Source organism: Heloderma suspectum, chromosome 2, assembly GCF_057233095.1.
Source record: "Heloderma suspectum isolate Gila_16-S chromosome 2, 16-S_ref, whole genome shotgun sequence".
Lineage (NCBI taxonomy): Eukaryota > Metazoa > Chordata > Lepidosauria > Squamata > Helodermatidae > Heloderma > Heloderma suspectum.
The window spans coordinates 77,593,142-77,614,577 of NC_139459.1; the positions used below are offsets into that span (position 1 = coordinate 77,593,142).

Sequence of the window (21,436 nt, forward strand, 5' to 3'; positions counted from 1 at the left end):
TATTAATGACACTTACTAAATTGCACATTATTAGTAGCTTGTTTATAAGCAGTCAAATGGTTGATATGGAGTCATTTTCAAATATTTTATAGGTAGGCAAGGTTCGTATCTCAATGAAATGTCACTACTGTCTCTTGTTTTTAGGTTAAGTAGGAATTTAACTTCATGAGCATTAGTGGTAAAATGCCAGATAGGATCCAAAACCACTATGATACTTTTTTTACTGGACCATCTTGAACTAACGAAAGTAACATTCTTTTTTTTTTTTTAGTACAGATCTATTCTTGCTTAATATTCTTTATTTTTCATATGACCTAAAAAGATAGAAGTTTTGCTCTTTTAATAGGAATGTGTGTGTTTTCCCCATCCCTCTTTTTAATACAGATAGAGACCGATATGGGATACCCTGGAAGTAAAGCAAGGATTATCCATAAAGAATCTGACATTATTACTGCTTTTGCTGTTAACAAGGTATATGCACAAATGGGGAGAGGGGTGTTTACAATTCTTCTAATATTTTGAAATGTCTTAACTTCCCTTAAAAAGGAAGAGCTATTGTATTTTTACCAGTCTAACATATATTTTTAATTGTCAGTCTCTAGCTAGTGCAGATATATCATTTTTTTCTCCTGCATTAATGATTTTTTTCTCCTGCATTAAGGATTAAAACCTTAATGATTAAGGGAGTGTTCCCTTGCAGTAATCTCTATGTTCTTTAAAAGGCTTTGGTCCTCCAGAAGCATATATAGATCGTTTTAGTGGAACTGTGTAGGCACAGCTCTAAGTGGGAAGTCTTTATGTGACCAGCGTCCCATGCAGTTGGGCCATTTGAAACCCACCAATGTTAACCCAGTTTCTGGTGGAAGACATGAAATGGCTATTACAACTATGCTTGTGGTTTTCCTGGGGCATCTAGATGGCCACTTTTGGAAACAAGAGCGCTGAACTAGATGGGCCTGCTCCAGCAATGATACTATATTTTTACACTACCGCACTCTCCAGGAAAAGCTGATTGGTTGGATGAAAATTACCTAAGCCATATACATCCTGTTGACTATGTGGAACTGTGTCCAAGCAGATTAATTTAAATGTTTTGTCACACACACATGGTGGTGTACTTGAATGGGGCTTTTGTCTTAACAGTGAAGAAGCAATAGTGAAATACAAATATTTTAAAATATTATTATTTCTGTCCTGAGCTAAATTTTCCTTCACAATTGTACCCTTTAGGCCAACAGGAATTGCATTGCAATAGCTTCAAGTCATGACATTCAAGAACTAGATGTTTCTGGAATTCTAGCTACACAGATCTACACTTGGGTTGATGATGATATAGAAGTGGAAGCTAAAGGGTATTGTTTCCTTTCACCTTTATCTTTTGGTTATATCCCCTGACTTGTACATTATAGTTATATCTTGTTATTTTCTGAATATAATTAGCTTCTAAAAACCTGTTAAAATATTGAGCTTTGAGTATTAGCAGATCTCCCTCCTGATTTTCTCTGATAATCAGTCTTGCGCTCATCCCTTCTCAACTCTGTGCACTTCAGCTCCTAGACGATTCTTTCCTCCCTGCTTCCACTACTGCAGTGCACCTGTGTTGATACAGGGAATCATGCTTCCCTGGCAGCCATTGGCTTAGCTGGCCTGATGCCCCAAAATATTGGTCTGCTTTGATCCAGCCACCTGAGTGATTATATAGTCACTGGAGACCTTAGAATCTGAATTCTGAGGGCCAAGTACATCCTATGTGAGCTTAAATCTCTGGCTGTACTTCATGAGCTATTGAATGTGAATGTGTCAGTGCAGGCTGGCTGAGCATATGATCAATCCTCATTACAGCATTTTCCTTTACAGAGCTGATGATTTCTTAGTGATACATGCTCGTGATGATTTGGGGAATATTCAGGGAACTACACCTTATACTCACAGCAATCCCGGCACACCAATCAACATGCCTTGGCTTGGTAGTACCCAGACTGGCAGAGGTGCTGCTGTGGTGAGTCACAGTATAGACTAATTATTTAATTATACTCTTCATACTGAGATTTTCATGGTTTTTATAGTGAATAACTTATTCATAAATATATACACTTCTAAATAATCCTATTAGAGATTAATACATTTGATAGACAAGAAGATTTAAGCAACTCTCAGCACTCCCACTCATGAGTGAATCCACAACTTTAATGGTTCTCTTCAGTGGAAAGAACCTGCTCTATTAAAAACAAGAGAAATCAGTATACTATACTGCAGTGATGAAGAGCATGATGTTATTGGTTAAGACATTCCTGTTTCAGAATTTACAAGGTTACCCTACCCATACATGGAGACTGAAAATATGAAAAATATAGATGAAGCATTTTGAGCATGCCAAAAGGCCCTATGTAGATACTATTATATTTAGTATAACAAGGAAATATTGTGGAGGCTTGGCCATGGAAGCTGATCAATTTAAAGTTGCCTGCTTGATATTTTGGGTCTGGGGTTATAGGTTAAGACTTCATTTCAGAATGACTAGTAGCAATATAGAAATCTCATGGTCACAACTGTGTACTGTAACCCAGAGACAGGAAGACAGGTGAAGCCTGGGCCAGAGTTCCTCCCCATTTTGCTTATCTCACAATCTATTCCTTTCAAGAGGGCAGAGATGTTGCCACAGATGGAGAAGGGAGGAAAGCTAAAGCCCTAGTACTGATGCCATTATGTAAAGGATTTCACATGCTGTGCAGAGGGAAAATGGCCATATAGATCCTGGTTCAGCCCAGGGTTTAACTTGCCTGCCTTCCTGTAGAGAAAACATGGCCACTTGGTCCTCCTCCATCATCATCACTATAGTGCTTTACAGTGTTCAGAATGCTTTGCATACATAACCTTAATGTAATCATTACAATAATCTGTACAGTAATTACTATTAGGCCCATATTGCAGATAGGGGTGGGGCTGAGACTGAGAGAATGGCTTGCCTAAGACCATCTAGTGAGTTCCTGGTGAAGATGGGATTGGAACCAATAGATTCTTTCGCCTATTGGCCCCACCTCAGTTCTGTGTTCTCTCCTTGCCTTTTCTCACATCTTTTTCCACCTGCTTTTCACTCGGGCTCCTATATTTCAGTCCTCTGCTGATTCTGTCAACGGCCCACTAGCTTCCCCATCTCTTGGCTGGGACCTCTTCTCATTTAGCCATGGCTGTCGAGTCTTCCGGCCCTTAGAGCCAGTATGAGGCTTTAGTTCAAGACCAACTGTTCCATCACTTTCCTTGGAAGAAAGTGCTTCGGAAAACATTTGCTTGTTTTCACACTCCAGCTCATAGAATCTTTAAAAAAAAATTCTTAGGCAGAACATCAACTCAGTCGATAGCAGCCAGAAGCTTCAGTGTCACTTTAGCTGTCTGCTGCAGTCCTATTGCACCAGGTATATTAATATGCTTTTATTTTAAAACATTTTAAATTATTTTCTTGAGTTGATCTTTTAAAAAAGAAACCTACATATAACCCATTTTGTGTGTGTGTATAGACCCAGACGCGATATAATTTTAAAATCTCAATAATTCCCTTTATTTCCTTATGGAGAAAAAATAATAATTTATCCGTAGTTCTCTGAGTTGCCAAAAGAAAAGCAGAACAAATGATACAATCGCAGTGACAGGCTTCAGCATATAAAACTTGGAACTAGTTACTAAAACGGGTACTTAGAAGGCTTAGATAATTGGTGATGTTATTTTTATATCTGTATTGCCTCTGCTGCTAGTAGTAACTAAAGCAAAAGTAAGATAGCATACATTAAGGGTGCAAACTTATTGGGATAGGAGGCTACCTCCAAACTCGGAGGCGTCTGCCTATCCAATGCACGGCGGGAGGAGCATGGAGGGAATCATCTCCTCTGCACTCCAGCCGCCTTGCATTCATGGCTTGACAGCCGATTTCGGCTGTCTAGCCACAGGACGTCGGAGCACAGGGTGGGGAGGCCGGACAATGCATAGGAAACATCATACCAGCACCTATGCACTCCCCACCCCCAGGACCACTCCCTTTTGCCTTGCTCCGTGCTGCTTCTACAAGTGTGGAGCCCGGGGATGATCAGTGCCACCTATGAGGCAGTGGGGAGGGGGCGGGAAGGTGACTCTCCAGGAACTGACCTCAGAGCGTGGACTCTGAGGTTGGTTCCCAAAAACCAACCAATCTTATGGCCGTCTAGCTGCTGACTAGGGGCTATATGATTGCGCCTTAAGAGTTGTATCCAATTTTATTTCTCTTCTCATGGAAGGCTTCTGTCAGGGTGGACACTGAGCCCATAGAATCCCAGAGTAGTTCTGATTCTGAGGAAGGGCAGTCGCTCCTGGGAGAGGAGCGCGCTCCTCTTTCCCAGGACCAACAGCTGACGGAGATTCCTCCCACCAGCATTCCTAGTTTAGTTAGCAGTCCAAGGAGTGACCAAGCACAGATAGCAGACTTGGTGGATGCGCAACGCAGAGAGCGGCGCCAGATGGAGGGCGCGGAAAGGAAGTGAAGTGCCAGGTTGGCGCGCAAACAACGGCTGCGCCCAGAGGCTCCAAGGGAAAAGGGGAGGGGCTCTCCCTAGTCCTTAAGTTCAGGGGTCTGCCAGTAATTCCCTTTCAAACGGGGACCAATTGTTCCAACTTAGGGCATAGGTATTGTGCTGCTCAGATCTAGTTGCAATCGGTATAGTTGTTAAGTTGTGAAAGAAGAATAAAGCTTTGAAAGGAATTCCTTTGTCTGTGTCTGGACTTGGCTACTGGTTTAGACAGAGAGAGACCTCCAAGGAGCCCTTGACAGCTTCCATAAACAGAAGGGGAGGAGATTTTGCTGATTCCCTCTTCAGTTCCCCCACCCCCATCTGCTTTAGAGGGTTAGGAGACCCTTTAGAACAGTATGACAGATGGAGAGGAGAAATGCAGTTAGATACAACCCTAACTTGCCATACAGATTTTAAAGATGCCTATCTGAGTACAATTGCTGTAATTAATGCTATAATAGTTGTTTGAACAGTAACATGCTGTATGTCAGTTAAGGCTGCAATCCTACGTGTAGTGATTACTGTGTGCCTTAACTTGCAAACAAATTCAGTATTGTCAGGCTGCACAAATGGATTCTTACTTCCAGTTTATGTGTTCTGATGTAACATGCAAAGGCGGGAGTTTGGGCATCTTCCTTACATTGAGATATGGACAGAACTTGCACTCTCTGTGCTGGAGAAATTTTGAGTTCACCCTTAAGATATTACTCCAGAAGGGCAAAAGCAGTTGTACAATATTGGACAAAGTTGGATATTTATTTTATAACTAAACTTTGATATAGAAATAAGCACTGATCTTGGAAAATATTTCCTGGTTCAGCTGCCAATATTAGCCGAAACACTTTCATGAATATATTCCAGAGGGGTAGCTGTATTAGTCTGTTGCAGCAAAAACAAGTCCTTGTGGCACCTTAAAGACTAACAAGCTTAGTTACCGAAAATGTCAGATGGATACGCATCACCAACAACAGACCTTGCAACAGAGATAAGACACACAGGAACCAGACCCTTTGGCAGACACAGATGCCAACTCTGTCCCCATATCTACTCTGGCAACACTATTATAGGACCTAGTAATGCCATCCATAGCATCAGGAGTTCATATACCTGCTCATCCTTCAATGTGATATATGCCAGCAATGCTGTGCTGCATTCTGCAAAGAGGCCTGTCTCTATGCTAAAGAATGGACACAAATCTGACATGAGGAATGGCAATGTTCATAAGCCAGTGAACATTTCATCTTCCAATGACACTCTATCTCATAATACTAGAACCCTGGATCATCGCAGGAAACACATTGGTGGGAGATTCAGGACAGATAAAAGGAAGTACTTCTTCACACAGAGCATAGTTAAACTATGGAATTCACTACCACAAGATGTAGTGGGGGCCACAAATTTGAATGGCTTTAAAAGCGGGTTAGACAAATTCCTGGAGAAGCCTATCGATGGCTACTAGTCCTGATGGCTGTATGCTACCTCCAGTACCAGAGGCAGTTGCTGGTGAGAGGGTGCTGTTGCACTCCTGTCCTGCTTGTGGGTTTCCCGTGGGCAGCTGGTTGGCCACTGTGTGAACAGAATGCTGGACTAGATGGACCCTTGGTCTGATCCAGCATGGCTCTTCTCAATAACCTTAAGGGGGCCATCCTTGAACAAAGGGTTTTCAAAGACAAGATATCAAGGTAAAATTGCTAAAATACAATTTATCAGCTCTATTTCCTGTGGCTTGAATAAGAACGTTTTTTTGTCATTGTTAATCGGCTAACCATTTTAATGATGTTTTTATTATCAAACATTTTGTGTATGGCAATTGTTAAGTACTATCTGTGTACTTTCTGCATTTAAATTCTCTCTGACAGCACCATTTACATTCCACCCCCAGCATGCACGCATATACACACACACACACACACACACACACCTGTCCATTTGAGGTTAATACTTCATGTATCTGATGAAGTGGACAGTGTCCATGAAAGCTTATGCCAGAATAAATTTGTTAGTCTTTAAGGTGCTAAAAGACTCTTGGGTGTTTTAATGAATATAGTTGCCCATCTTTTCCTACATAGTTTAAACTATGTTTTTTCTATGTGTTAAGTATGCTCCATTTTATATGTGTAATGTTGGCATTTCAGCCACACACAGGTATGTCTGTTTTCTCATTTTTCAAATCAAGAAATCTGATAACAGAGCCTGAAAGCTGTGATGAAGTTGCCCAAGCAGGTTGAATAGAAGCCACAGAATTGGCATCCGTTTAGAAACTAAGTGATCGGTGCTGTCTAATAATTCCTCAGCATTTTGTTCACACATGGTTTTAGATTTTCTGTACCAGTGTAGCTGAGCTCAAGAATATTAAAATGAGACATATTACAAATATTTATATTGTACAAGGATAATTTTATTTAGGAAACTTCTTAAAAATACATGCACTATGAACATAACTCATGCCTTTGTCCAAGCCTTAGTGTCTACTGCAATATGTGCTCTTTATCCAAGGGCTAGTTGTTAAATCATTTTCCAATTAATGTCAATACTTCACACCTAAATTTCCTGTGATTGATTAAATGCAAAACCTAACTTCTTCATTCCTACTTAGTTTTTGTAAAAGTTTGTTTACCTCTCTCTTACATGCTTCTGCTTCTGCCTCTGTCTTGCTTACCTTACAATATACAGGAATATTCCAATAAATTTAATGGAATCAGAAAGGAATTGGCAAGAAAAGAGGTAAGATTGCGGTCTAGAGTGTCTCTGTTGGGAACCATAGACCTATGGAACAAACGTTTTCACACACCTGGGTTAAGTTCTGTTAATATTAAATGTGAGCTAATGCTGAGGGAAGGTTTTAACACTTTCATTGACCTCCATCCATATTTCAGTCCCAAATTCACAAAGGAAAGCAAACATGGTAGTGTCTGCACTTTGCATCAGTAATTACTTTCATTCAGTAAGCTTTTGATTAATTTTATAACTTACCGATTTAATTTTGTACATTTAACAGATGATCAAGAAGGCTATCAATAATGTCCGAAGAATGGCTTCCCACCCAACACTACCTTATTGTAAGTTTGGTACTTCTGGGCCATGTTAATGCTTGCAATACTGTAGTTTTATTATATAAGAAATATGTTTGAAGTAATCATAGCAAAGTGAAGCAGCCTTTGTTTAAAAAAATATGAAGGAAAAAGGCTGAATAATCTGATATTGTCTAGAGTTAAATGTTGAGGTGAAGGGGCCGCTATAACCCTCAGTTTGTTGTAGGGTTATGTGAGGATTGTTAAACTCACATAACCCTTGATGGCTGGGTTTGGATGACATGCTGCAACTCCACCTGGGGTTGCATATTCAAAATGGTGCCTGGTGCATGCCACAGCTCAAATAACCCAACATGAGCCCAGTGTGTTATGCGAACTGGGCCACAGATTTTTTTTTAATAAGCCCTAAGTCTCAGTGGAATTCAAGCCCTTAGCTGCATGCTGAAGGCCTACAGATTTCAACAGTACTACTAAACTATATATTTAATGTATGGATTTATATCCCGCTCTTCATTATGAATATTTCTAGGGTGGATCACATTATGAAACATGTAACAATAATAAAAGCTTAAATGAATACTAGAATATAAAAGATAAAAATTAAAACAATAGAATAAAAAAGATTAAAATGGTAGATCAAGCAGCATTGGAGTAATCTCCTCCCAATTTAAAAAGCCTGGGAAAAGAAAAAGGGGTTTTCTGGTGCCAAAAAGACCTCTATCATAATAGGTGCCAGGCTTGCCTTTGTAAAGGGAGAGTTCGTAAGCAAGGTGGAATAACCAGGAGGGCAGTCTCCCAAGTCACCATTTGCCGTAGGTCAAATGGCAGGGCATCCAGAGGAGAATTCCAAAGATGACTTCAGTGCAGAGCACAAGCAAGTTGATGTAGGAGTAGACTTAATTCTTCCACATAACCAGGACATCCCAAAGTGTGTGTGTGTGTGTGTGTGTGTGTGTACTATTTTTCCCTAGGCAACTGAATTTATAAGATGTTATGCGATAGGATTCTGAGCTTTTCTGATGGTTGGCTCTGTAAGTTTTTGACAGTAGAGATCACAAGTTGGGAGGACATTGATTTAATGTAGTCCCTTTCGCCACCCAGTCCCCTTCCAGTGCCTAATCAGTATTGTCCAGGCTAATTTCATTCACAATCTCACACAAAGATCTCTGGCTTAGAGCCTATGCCTTTTCTAAAGGACTTAGTGCAATTTAGGGTCTTAAATGAACCCTTTTTTTACAGTGGGTGCAACTTAGGTTCTTCAAGTAATGTTCTAGAAGTTCAAACTCATCTTTGAAATGTAGAGTGTTTTGAAATGATACAGATTATTGCAGGAAATCTTTAATGCAATATGGTTTGATTTTAGAAGGCTGCAGTGAGTTCAGTATCTTACTAAACCTTTTAATGCAAGGGTGGACAACTTATGGCCTCCAGATATTTTGGCCTACAACTGTTATAATCCTCACCATCGGCTATGCTGCTAGCTAGTATGATGGGAGTTGTAGGCCAAAACATCTGGAGGGCCACAGGATGTTTTGCCTACCCTTGCTTTAATGTAACACATTAATCAAGAAACACACATTAAAAATAACCTGATATTGCTTCCTAAACTATATGTTCAGTGAAGTAATCATGTGAGAGTGTTCTAACAACTTCATAACTTCTGTTTATGCTAGACATTTATAGAGCAGTATACTTCTTGATCAGGAGTGAGCAACCTACAGCCCTTGACCTAATTTCAAAAACCCTCTGCATGCAATCAATTCAAGCCTGTGGCAAAAGACATCTGCCCTATCCCTGGTAGTCCACTGGACAGGAAGGAAGGGAGAGAGAGGGAAAAAAAAATCCTACTCAGGCATTTGCCTGCTCACATGTAAGGTTAAAGTGGGAAGGGGGACATGTGCATGCACCTAAGCCCTGCTCCTGGCAGCCCCAAGCACTCGGTACCCAGTTAGACCTTCACACATTGAGTGCAAAAGTCTGAAAACCGCTGTGTAAGTGCGTTCAACTGAATGCACTTACAGAGTTCCTGCAGTTGCGAACCCTACCTTACCAGGGTTTTCAATCCTGGGGACTCCGTAAACATGTTCAGGTGAATGCACTTACAGGGCTTTCTTCAGATCTTTGCACTCAACACACGAAGGTCTAACAGGAAGCCGGGCATGCAAGAACGCCGGGAGCAGGGCTTATGTGCACACCCTCCACACTTTAGCCCTATACACAAGCAGGGAAACGCTTGAATAGGGCTAAGGAGGTGGCAAAAAGTGAAAAAGGGAAGACCCCCACACACACAGTTTTGGCTTCAGCCCTGCCCATTACTGGCTTTGGCCTTGCCCACTACCGACATATAGCCCTTGACAGAAAAAAGGTTGAACAGCCCTGTTCTAGGTGGTTTCATCTTGGTTATTTCAGGCTGAAAGTAGATCTTACAGTAATTTTAAATACATCCTAGATTGAACAATGGGAAAAGTATTGATGTTCTTTCTAGGGTTTTTTTTTTTCTATTGCAGATTTGACAGGTGCTCAGGATGGCAGTGTGAGAATGTTTGAGTGGGGCCATTCTCAGCAAATTACGTGTTTCCGGTCTGGTGGCAACTCCAGGATTACACGGATGAGATTCAATTATCAAGGCAATAAGGTAATGTCCATTTTTTTTATCTTGTAGGGTAAAAAGTATTAGTTTAAATGTCACTATATTTCTAGGGTTGGATTCAGACTTATGCTGGATCAAGTGCACTGGTGGAAGTGGACTTCCTCGCCCCCTCCTTCCCACAGCAGACCCTCCAGCCCCCTGAACATGCTACACAGACAGTCAGGATACCCTGCTGAATGGGGTGAGCTGTGGTGGGGGGAAGGATCTCCAAAACTGAGAGGAGGGCCTTATGCAAGCAAAGCCCTTCCTGTTGCAGAAGGCAAATATGGATCCAACCCTTACAATTCACTTAACTGAAGCTCTCTCAAATATTTACAAATATGAGTATAGATTTTTAAAAACTTTTTTTCCTTTTGTGTTTCTTGTTTGTATTGGACGATAAGTAGACTAATCTATGCAATTAGCAAGCCTTCCCATTCTCACTCAGTATATGGCTTGCTCAGAATCTGCAAACAGCCTGTGTACCTGGTTGGCAAAAGGAACTGAAGCAAAATCTATACCGCTACATGACCCTTCCTTTTGTTTCTTTGATCACAGATATATAAAGAGACTTGAAACAATGCATGAGTTTAGAAACATGGTTCCACTTCCATTCTGATACAACTGTCAGCACAACATACTAGCCTATGAATCTGAACAAAGTTTTCGTTAGCCTGTCAGTTGATGCAAACACATGACTATATAGATGCCTTAGTTCAGAAGACATCAGCTAGTCTTAGAGGTTCTGTATCACAGCACAGAAACAGGCTTTAAAATGTCAGTATTTATAACACAAGGGGTAAGAGGCTTGTCAGAGAACAGGATGGTGGCATAGCTCAGCAGCTCCACAACTCATTGGTTCCTGTTATACAGTCAGGGCCAGAAATATTGGAACAAGAATAACTGTTTTGGCAGTTGGCCTCTGTACGCAACCACATTGAAGTTGAAAGGAAACGCACCCAGATGGGAGCAAAGTCAGGACTTTCAGCTGCAATTCAAGGGGTTTGACAAGAGTGGGGTACTACCCATTCAGGAAGGACAGCCAGTGGCATACACACACACACACCCATTGTTGGTGGCTCATAAGTAATGGAACGAATGGCTGACAAGCAGCTGCATGGCCAGGTGTGGCCTGTTTCCTGGGTACCCCATGACCAATCAAGCAGATAAAAGGCCCGGAGGTGGTTCTGAGTGTTGCATTTGCATTTGGTAGCTGTTCACTGAAACTCCCAACATGAGGCCCAAAGAGGTGTCCATGCGAGTGAAGGAGGCCATCATTAGGCTGAAGAAACAAAATAAACCCATCAGAGAGATAGCAGAAACAGTGGGAGTGGCCAATACAACAGTTTGGAACATCCTGAAAAAGAAGGAATTAACTGGCAAGCTCAGCAACAGCAAAAGGCCTGGAAGACCATGGAAGACAACTAAAGTGGATGGCCGCAGAATGCTGCTCATGGTGAAGAGGAACCCTTTCACAACATCTAGCCCGGTCAAGAATGCTCTTGAGGAGGTAGGCATGTCATTATCAATATCTACAGTCAAGAGACGGCTTTATGAATGTAAATACAGAGGCTTCACAACAAGGTGCAAACCACTGGTAATGCTCAAGAACAGACAGGCCAGATTAGCCTTTGCCAGCAAAAACCTAAAAAAGCCTGCCCAGTTCTGGAATAAGATTCTTTGGACTGATGAAACCAAGATTAACTTGTACCAGAATGATGGGAAGAGAAAAGTATGGAGAAGGAAAGGAACAGTTCATGATCCAGAGCATACCACATTATATGTTAAACATGGTGGAGGCAGTGTTATGGCATGGGCATGTACAGCTGCCAATGGAACTGGGTCACTGGTGTTTATTGATGACCTGACTGCTGATAAAAGCGGCAGGATGAATTCTGAAGTGTCTAAGGCTATACTTTCTGCTCAGATTCAGCCGAATGCTGCCAAACTGATAGGACGCCGCTTCATATTGCAGATGGATAATGACCCGAAACATACAGCAAAAGCTACCCAAGAGTTTCTCAAGGCAAAGAAGTGGGATGTTCTTCAATGGCCAAGTCAGTCACCTGATCTCAACCCAACAGAGCATGCTTTTCCCTTCCTGAAGACAAGACTGAAGGCAGAAAGACCCACAAACAAGCGGCAGCTGAAGGCAGCTGCAGTAAAGGCCTGGCAAAGCATCTCGAGGGAGGAAACTCAGCATTTGGTCATGTCCATGGGTTCCAGACTTCAGGCAGTCAATGACTGCAAAGGATTTTCATCCAGGTATTGAAGGCGGTCCTTAAGTTTGAAATGATGTTGGTTTGTTCCATTACTTATGAGCCTCCAACTATGGGGGTGTGTGTATGCCACTGGCTGTACTTCCTGAATGGTCAGTGCCCCACTTTCGTCAAACCCCTTGAATTACAGCTGAAAGTCCTGCTTTCACTCCCATCTGGGTGTGTTTCCTTTCAACTTCAATGTGGTGGTGTACAGAGGTCAACTGCCAAAACAGTTATCCATGTTCCAATATTTCTGACCCTGACTGTATTTGGGTAACAATAATACCAATACTTTAACTCAAAAATACAATATTCAACAAAGGGATGCAGCAGAGAGCAAACTGGCATTGTGAAAAAATTCCCTCTGCCCTCTTACCAAAGACAGATCTGATAGCTTGGAATACTTGAGTGAAGAAGAAGGAGCTGTCATGGTGAAAGACAGCTCAAAGACAACAAAAGGTATGAACCTGACTTGCACCCTGTTAAGTTCAATTGACATTGCTGTGCTTAGCCAGAAACCAAAGAAAGATCTGGCTACAGACTACAGTTTTAACAGTTGCCCTTTATCCACTGGAAGCAAAATTGAATGGAGTATTGAAAAAAAATCACAGATATCAGAAATGGTGAATGCGGCAATGGACATCAGTCTGGAAAACAAGCTGAAAACATAAAAGCTGGCTAAAATAATGAGAGCTACAATTGCGCCTAGAAGTGATGAGGACAAGGAATCACCATTATAATAGGGTACAAGGCCTGCCAGAATTGGGGGAGGGGGCAGGGGAAAATTTTGGTGGCTTTTGTAATCCAGTGGTTGACGGATTTAAATCTAGAATTCAAAGTGACTGTGGACAATATTGAGAAGGTTCACAGAGTATTAGGACAGCAGCTCCTACAGGGTGGCCAGCCACTGGACATAATCATATGGTATGAGAAATATCAACAAAAAGAGAAAGTATTTCAAGCACTCTTGAATCTCCATGACCTTCGTTATAAAGACAGTAAATTGTGAGTATAACCAGAACATCCACCTGAGGACACTGCAAAAAATATTACTTAAACCATTCATAGAAAAGCTGAGGGAAGCAGGCATATATCGCTGGGGATTCTCAAATTTATGAAGGGATATAAAGGAGGACTACTCACTGCCTCCAGCTGCAGAACCTCAGGTAGCTTTGGACCTCGAGAAGCCACAAATGGGTGTGCGTGCCCTTTCACTTGGCAGTTTAACCCGAAGGTGTTAACTTTAGGGGGTACTTCACTTAAATGTTGGGGAAGCTCCACTTTCACAATGGGAATACATGCTTAATGCTGACCGTGTCATGGAAGTGAATAGGGATGCTCTTGCTGGTGTGAATTCTGTTTGCACCTCAGACCTCCAGGATATGGTAGGAGCTGCTAGATTAGATTTTTTAGAAATGTGTCTGTGAAATATTCTGGTTAGTCCTTCCATTGCTTGGTGTATATATAGTACATTTTAATGATGGACAAGCCTTTAGAAGAATGTATAGGGTACAGGTTAAGTATAAAGAAGCCAGATAGTACGAGCAGTAATATATATGTTTTGGGTACTAAATATATTAGTATTTTAGTGACTGTTAATGGAATAGCTTTATTTGTTTATTTGCAGTTTGGGATCATTGATGGTGATGGATATATAAATCTGTATCAAACAAACTGGAAAAGTTCCCTACATAATGGAACCACACCCAAACCATACCTGGTGAGCCAGAATTTTTTTCGAACTGTTTTTTTCTAGCACCAGATACTTAAGTCCATACTTATATTCTTAGCTGGATATCATTCCCTTCTGTGCTGTACACACAGGTACTTTTAGGAGAATGGTTGTAGAATCGTGTTACTTTCCAAGTCTTATTTGTATTATTTTCAGTAGGAAAAAGAGCCTCAAACAAAGGGGCTTTTATTTTTCTGTTGGAGATTTATGTTTCAAACCTTTCCCTACAACTTTAAGAAGCTTTGAGGAATCACTTGAAATTTGTAAACTAACTAGGATTCAAAGAGCTACACAACATTATGCAGGCAAGGGGGTATTGTGCTTGTGCTTCTCTAACAGTAACTTCTGCCCGCATGCCAAATTCCTTCTGAAACTGAAGGGCTTTCAAAAATACTTGGTGCTACAGTTTGAGGCTCTGCTGTTCAGTGGAAAGTGGGGGGAAATCATTGGGCATACCTGAATTTCTGGCTATTCTTGAATTGATATAAAATATCATCTATATTTTGCCTGTTACAACTTCTAATGCAAATGATTATTTGTAAACTAAATCCTATATCAATCTTTCCTATCTTTACTTACTCATTGTCCATTCTAATTTTCAGACATGGCAATGCCATAACAAAACAGCCAGTGATTTTGTTTTCATTAGTTCTTCATCCTTGATAGCCACAGCTGGGCAGTCTACTGATAACAGGTACTAAAATTTGTTCCAAGTTCATAGTGATAAACTTTGGTGTAAATGAAAGGTTACTGGTTACTTTGGGCTACACCCAGTGGGGCCTCTGTGCTAAGAGAAGGTGCTTCCTCTCAAAAGGCAGAGTACCCGATTTTCACCAATCCCCCCCCCGCCCCCAGTGCCATGTCCCATACTGTTCTGGAGGATCCCCCAATCCTCAATAACAGCTTTTCAGAAGGCACAGGGGGCATGGGGGGGGGACTGGCAAAAATCAAGTTGCACACACAAGTTCTTTCTGCTATCACAGCCACTATTGGATACAACCTATAGTAACCAGGTAGCTGTACTTAAGGATTTTAGCGTGAAAAATGTTTTAAGCTGCCTAACATCTGCATTGTAGTATCTAGATTTATTTTAGCATAGTTCTTCTGAAGGTTAACACTGAACTGAAACTTCTGTAAAGGCAGTTTTACCCATTACAGAAATCAGTATGGCATCTGTAGCTCACATGTTAAAAATTGTGCAGATTTGGTGTTTCTCACCATTGGAGCAGAGTAAAAAGAAGGAGCAATACTTAGTATGGGCAGTGTTGCTATTTACTTTTGCTTTGAGCAGGCCCTGCAGAGAGAACAGATTTATTCTGTTGTGATTGTCTCGGTGGGAAAATGATGAATTCTGCATAAACATGCCATGGAGAAGGGAAAATTCTTCCTCTCTCCATCCAACTGGGAGCGAAGATCTCTGAAAAAGCTACATTTATTTATATATTATATTTCTATATCATCCAATAGCTGAAGCTCTCTGAACAGTTCACAGTATATTTCAAGAACATAAGAAAATGGATTTGAGGAGCATTTGCATGGGTGCTCCAGCATAGGCTAGGGTAAGAGCACCAGACAGGATGGATTTATCATCCATATGGCACATTATTTAGCAACCCCTACTTTAGACATGATTAGGTCAGATACATATTTGAAGGCATCCTGAGTCATCCATTTGTGGAGGGAAGGCAATTTTTGCCAGCTCCTCCTTCAGCCCCTTGCACCACCTCCCATGCTGTTCCAGAGAGCCCACCACAATTATTTTATATATTCATAATTATTTAATTCTAGTTACTAAAACATGCATTGGTAAATCAACCCACAGTTTGTATGTAAATTGCTATTATCATTATGTAACTTAGGTTAGAAATAACATTATTGGTAATTTTTTAAAATCTTTTTTAGAAATATTTGTCTGTGGGATACTTTGGTCGCACCTTCCAGTAGTTTAGTGCATGGTAAGTTTAAATATATAAATTAGAGTATACAAAAAGTTTAAACTACAGATTCATATATGGATGGAGTTTTAAGATATCAGATCATTGTGATATTTCTCATATGGTTGACTGCATTGTTCATGAGCCTTTGGGAAATAAAGATTATGGTCTACAATTACATTCTTGTAACATGTTTAGGCTTGTTCTAACAGATCACACTATTCATTGTACATGCAATAAAGATATGAGATAAAACTAGCCAATACATTGTTGGAACTTGTGCTAGAGATCATAGGACAATATCTTGCTAGGGGACCTCTCCTGCAACTAAGTAAAACATATTATACATATATTGATTTGTTTGTCCTGCTGTTATTGGTTTAGGAAGTGATTTCTCCAGATGAATCTGTTGTAACGCAAGCCCAAAAGCCATCTGCATAGGAATAGAAAAATCTTTGCATCCTGTAACTGGTTTTCCCGAGCATTATTTATTTTCAGTGTTCCTTGTAGCAGAGAAGAGGAAGACAACCAGACTAATTAGATGCAATGGGAGAGTTGGTGGGACTTTAGATTCTGCAGACTGGAGTAAATTATAAGCCATTATCTTAGCCTCACTACCTACTACACAGACTGTTCGGTAACTTGTTTCTAATTAGTTTGGAACAATTCCCTATTTTAAATATGTATACGAAGCCAATGTGTAAGCATAAAAGGATATGAAATGTAGTAGTTTCAAAGATGAGAATCTATAAATAGTGGATATGAAAAGGAAGAGAGTAGGGGAGCTTCTTGTGGAAGTTTATTCCATAGCTAACCATGCCAGTCGTGTATACTTCTGACAAACCTCTTCCACAGACTAAGTTGACAAATGATTTCATCCAGTCTTCTAGTTCTTGTGCTCTCTAGGTTTATATAACAACAAAGTACAAGACTGGAGAAATTCATTAGTAATAGTGTGGTCGAATTTTCTTTGAATTTCAGCCTTTACCTGTCATGATACCGGAGCAACTGTCCTAGCATATGCCCCCAAGCATCAACTATTAATATCAGGTGGCAGAAAAGGCTATACCTGTTTAATAGATCTTCGGCAAAAGCAGCAACGGCAGTTTTTCCAGAGTCATGATTCTCCAGTGAAAGCAATTGCTGTGGATCCTACAGAAGAATATTTTGTTACAGGATCTGCAGAAGGAAATATAAAGGTAACACATTGTATAATTCAATTTTGTTAGAATTTGTTAAGTATAAATTTCTGAAGTATTCATTATAGCATTGTCTGAGAAATACCTTGAGTGTGTCTTTAAAGTTTTGTTCTCTTCTCCTTTATTCTTAGCCCTGACTCTTTTTAGTATTGTCTTAACTATTATCTATTTTGAACTATTTATACCCTGCCTTTCCTTATAAATGTTCAAGGCAGCTCACAGTAAGAACCATAAAATATATATTTTTGAAGCTACTATAAACAAACAGTAACAAAAGTGTGTGAGTTACTATATTGATTAATCATTTGATAAAACAATACAAATAATAAAACAATACAATAAAACAAACTCCAGCAAAATAATTTTTTAAAAATCCAACCCATTGATTTTATTTCTGTTTGTGTTTCTTAGGTATGGAGTCTGTCTAACTTCAGTCTTCTTCATACTTTCATCAATGAACATTCTCGACAGTCTATTTTCAGAAATCTTGGCACAGGTGTCATGCAGATTGAGACAGGACCAGCAAATCACATATTCTCCTGTGGAGCAGATGGGACAGTAAAGATGAGAATTTTGCCTGATCGATTTAAGTCATTTAGTGAAGTGTTGAAAACTGATGTCAAACTTATGCTTTAAAGCGGTGTTAATACTGGAAAATATTTTACAAGTGTCTAAAAAATGTAAAGTATGTTGATGATTGTACCACAATAACACTTTCTGATGTTTATATTTATTTATTGGAGCTTTAGTCCTTGATGCACTGATGCCTTAAAGATTAATAAGTTCCTTCTGATTTTGCCTACAAGCAATCTGAGACGATTCAGTAAATATTTATGATATGTACGTTGCTGAACTGTTCTGTGTTTTTAATTTTGGTAATGCCTCATCCCATGTAGGTGAGCATGGTCTTTTCCATTTATTCTCCAAGACCATTCCATAAGGAAGCCTTATGACGTTATCTTGCTTAGCCTGTTAAACAGAACTGTCTGTTGCCAAATTCCTAGAGAACTATGAATATGGATTGTACTTGTGTAAAATAAGCAGATACCTATGCTGTACTGGGACTTAAAGTAGGAAGACATTCTAATAGTTGAGCCACCATTGATACCCAGTTCCTGAGATCTAAGCTGATCATTGTTGCAATTTGAACTCCTCCTACAGATCAAAGAACTGAAGGATAAACCTTCTTCTTGGAATTTTCCATGCTTGAATGACTGCTATCCGGATGGCAGCCTTTACCTTAAACCAAGAGATATACAGAATATATTTTTAACTGAGCCCTGTTTAAAAATATGCAAATACTGTGTGAATATCTTCCTCATAAAACTGTTTTAAGAATTATATTAAAAAAAGTAATACAAGAAGCTTTAGTGTCAATAGAATGAAGTATAGGAATGTGTTGCATAGGATACTAAATTAGAATATTTCTTTTATAAAATTCTGTATCTTTAAAGTATCAGTAAATTAACAGAAAATAGACAAACCATGCTATTTACTCTTTCCAGTGAATTTGTTTTCATTTAGCCCAATATGCTGACTTTTCCAGCACCTAGAACATAGCATTTAAGCTTTGTAATTATCTTTCTGATGTAAACAAATTTAGAAAACGTTGCAAAAGAAAATTACTATTCTAATGTATAAAATATACTATAGATTTGTAACTGAAAAAAACTGAACTAAGAGGTTGAGGTTTCTTTTTGCCAAAATGTAAAAATATTATATGTTAACTGTTTTGACCAAAATATAAAAATGCACAAAGCCTTCAACATTTTCTATGTGCTAAAACAGCCGATGTAACGTAACAGTTTTGAGTTACTCTTTTAGTGTAGAAGTGTAGAAAGCTTGAAACATACGTCAAACTAGATAAGAGACTGGTTACTCAAATGCAAGTGATATACTTTTTGCTAAAATATTTTGTGAAAAAACAGTATCAATACAATTTTATGTAAAACAAATCTGTCTGGCAATGAATGCTGTAAATAAAACAAAGATGAAGGGCTTGTATAATGAATTTTGTAATATTCTCAGGACGCTTCTTTTAAAAGTACTATTTTGTAAATTTTATATAATGTAATTTTAGCAGATTTATGTGCAAGCAGTAGTTAGAGTGTTTTTTAAGCACTTAACCTGAACTTAAACTTGTGCAATAACATATGCTACTATTGTAGAAAAGACATGCAGGGCAGCATTTTAAAGAGCTAGGGCAGTTGTTTAAATACAGTGGATTTTAATTTTCCCTCTGCATTATGTGTAAATTAATTGATACTACATTGATCTTCGCCAAAAAGGCACAATCCTATGCATGTTTAGATAGCAAAAAAGTCCTACAACTCCCAGCATTCCCCAGCCATTTGAGGAATGCTGGGAGTTGTAGGACTTTTTGCTGTCTAAACACATGTAGGATTGCACTCCCAGTCTTTAAAGTCACAGTGATAAGGCCACAATGACTACTCAGCATAAAAAGTTTTACCATGTTTAAATGTGTTCTGTGTATATTTAGTCACATGCCTGGAAGGCATATGTTTAATAACCTTATCCTGAGACATGTTACATCAGCAAATAAGCACTTAGAGTGGTGCGTGACCATTGTGGGACCAGTACCATGTCATCAACAATGATCATGTGCTAGGGTTGTAGGAGAATGAACACTGGCATAACAAACAGCCTGCGCAAGTATTTAGGAATGAATTGTGAGTCTTAGTACTGTGACCATTTTTTAAAAATGTATGTGTTTTAAATCATTGCTTCTATAAATACTGTTGCTCTTCACATTTCAATTCAAAAGACCAATGTGGGAAGATGCATTTCACTGTTCAGCAACAAATCCAAATTTTTCAGTTGCTGAAATTTATATTTTAATTGCAAGACAGCCTATTGTACTAAAATGTTACGATTAAGGTTACTTGCAATTCAAACAGTCACTTTTACTTTTATATTAGCAGATTTAAGATGGAAATTTATATTTTGAGAAATAATATAATCTTTAATAACCTTTTTTCATTTGCACTTTTAAGTTTGTCAAGATTCCAATATTGTGTAAAGTTCTGCATTTCTACTAGAAAATGGGTGAATGAGTGTTTTCATGAAGAATGCTCTTAAGCGAATAACTAAAATCCTGTAATATTGTTGTGTATCTACACACTCATGCCTAAATAAACAATCATACAGAGATTGGTTCTTCCAAAATGCCATAGTTGCTATGAACTTTATATGTAGACACACATGCTTCAGCAATGAAGGACATTTTAAAGATAGTAATAATTTTACATGACTTGCTTTACCCTGATTAGTATCTGAACAGTAAATTACATTTTTGTGCCTCAGGCTCGTGTACTCCTCCCTCCTTCCCCCTTTGCGCGACAAGGGAGGAGGTTGAAACTTTCTGCTTCTGTTCTTATGATAAACTGACTAAGGGATCTGACTTAACTTTGTTGCAATTAATGGAAAAGTGAAACTACCAAACACTTAAACATTCTATCCCCATAGCATTTTGCCCATATCATAAATTCCATTTTTTTCTACTCAATAGCACTGGAGTAGATTTTTCTAGTTTTGTGAGAAAAACAATTCTGGACGTTCCTGTGTTAAAAGAAATACAAAGCACTGCAGGGATGTCCAATGGATCATCACAGGAGTAAATGTTTCTTTAGGGTGTGAGTTCTGATCCAATTTGGCTTTATATTGACACAGGAGTTAACTTTCACTGTGCAAACATGCAACACTTGAATTCTTATTTGTAATGTTGTTTGTGGGGAGGGAGTGCTACTAGGCTACTGGGGTACATTGGACCCCTTATTACAAGTCCTAGGCATTTTTTTGTTTGTCTTAATTTGTCTTTTAACTTTGTGGGGTCCAATGTACCCTGATAGTTTTTGTGCTAGATTGTTTGTGGAATCTGATAACAATAAAGTCTATTTTTTCTGTTAAACTGGAGTTGTTCTGAAATCAAATCATATCTTTGTCTCCAGCTAGTACTTTAAAGGGGTCTGTTGGACCTCAATAGCAGATTGATACTTTAAAAAAAACAAACCCAACACTACAGTGGAGTGTTAAACTAATCCCAGTTCCCCGATGTTTGAACTCAAGAAACTGTGGTTTGTATAAAACCAGTTTT

General features: G+C 39.2%; 1 protein-coding gene across 5 annotated transcripts in view; it reads left to right on the forward strand.

Moving 5' to 3' along the window:
* The window catches only part of DMXL1 (Dmx like 1), a 133,213-nt gene extending 113,655 nt beyond the window's left edge, over nucleotides 1-19,558 (forward strand). For all 5 annotated transcript variants that reach the window (XM_084833929.1, XM_084833932.1, XM_084833930.1 and 2 more), the window contains 10 exons: nucleotides 385-471; nucleotides 1,231-1,352; nucleotides 1,858-1,999; nucleotides 7,534-7,594; nucleotides 10,075-10,202; nucleotides 14,085-14,177; nucleotides 14,792-14,883; nucleotides 16,092-16,144; nucleotides 17,105-17,322; nucleotides 17,734-19,558. In XM_084833929.1, the coding sequence (XP_084690055.1) occupies nucleotides 385-471; nucleotides 1,231-1,352; nucleotides 1,858-1,999; nucleotides 7,534-7,594; nucleotides 10,075-10,202; nucleotides 14,085-14,177; nucleotides 14,792-14,883; nucleotides 16,092-16,144; nucleotides 17,105-17,322; nucleotides 17,734-17,958 (1,221 nt within the window). In that variant the 3' untranslated portion in view covers nucleotides 17,959-19,558. The remainder of the gene's footprint in view (nucleotides 1-384; nucleotides 472-1,230; nucleotides 1,353-1,857; nucleotides 2,000-7,533; nucleotides 7,595-10,074; nucleotides 10,203-14,084; nucleotides 14,178-14,791; nucleotides 14,884-16,091; nucleotides 16,145-17,104; nucleotides 17,323-17,733) is intronic.
* The last annotated feature ends 1,878 nt before the right edge of the window (nucleotides 19,559-21,436 follow it).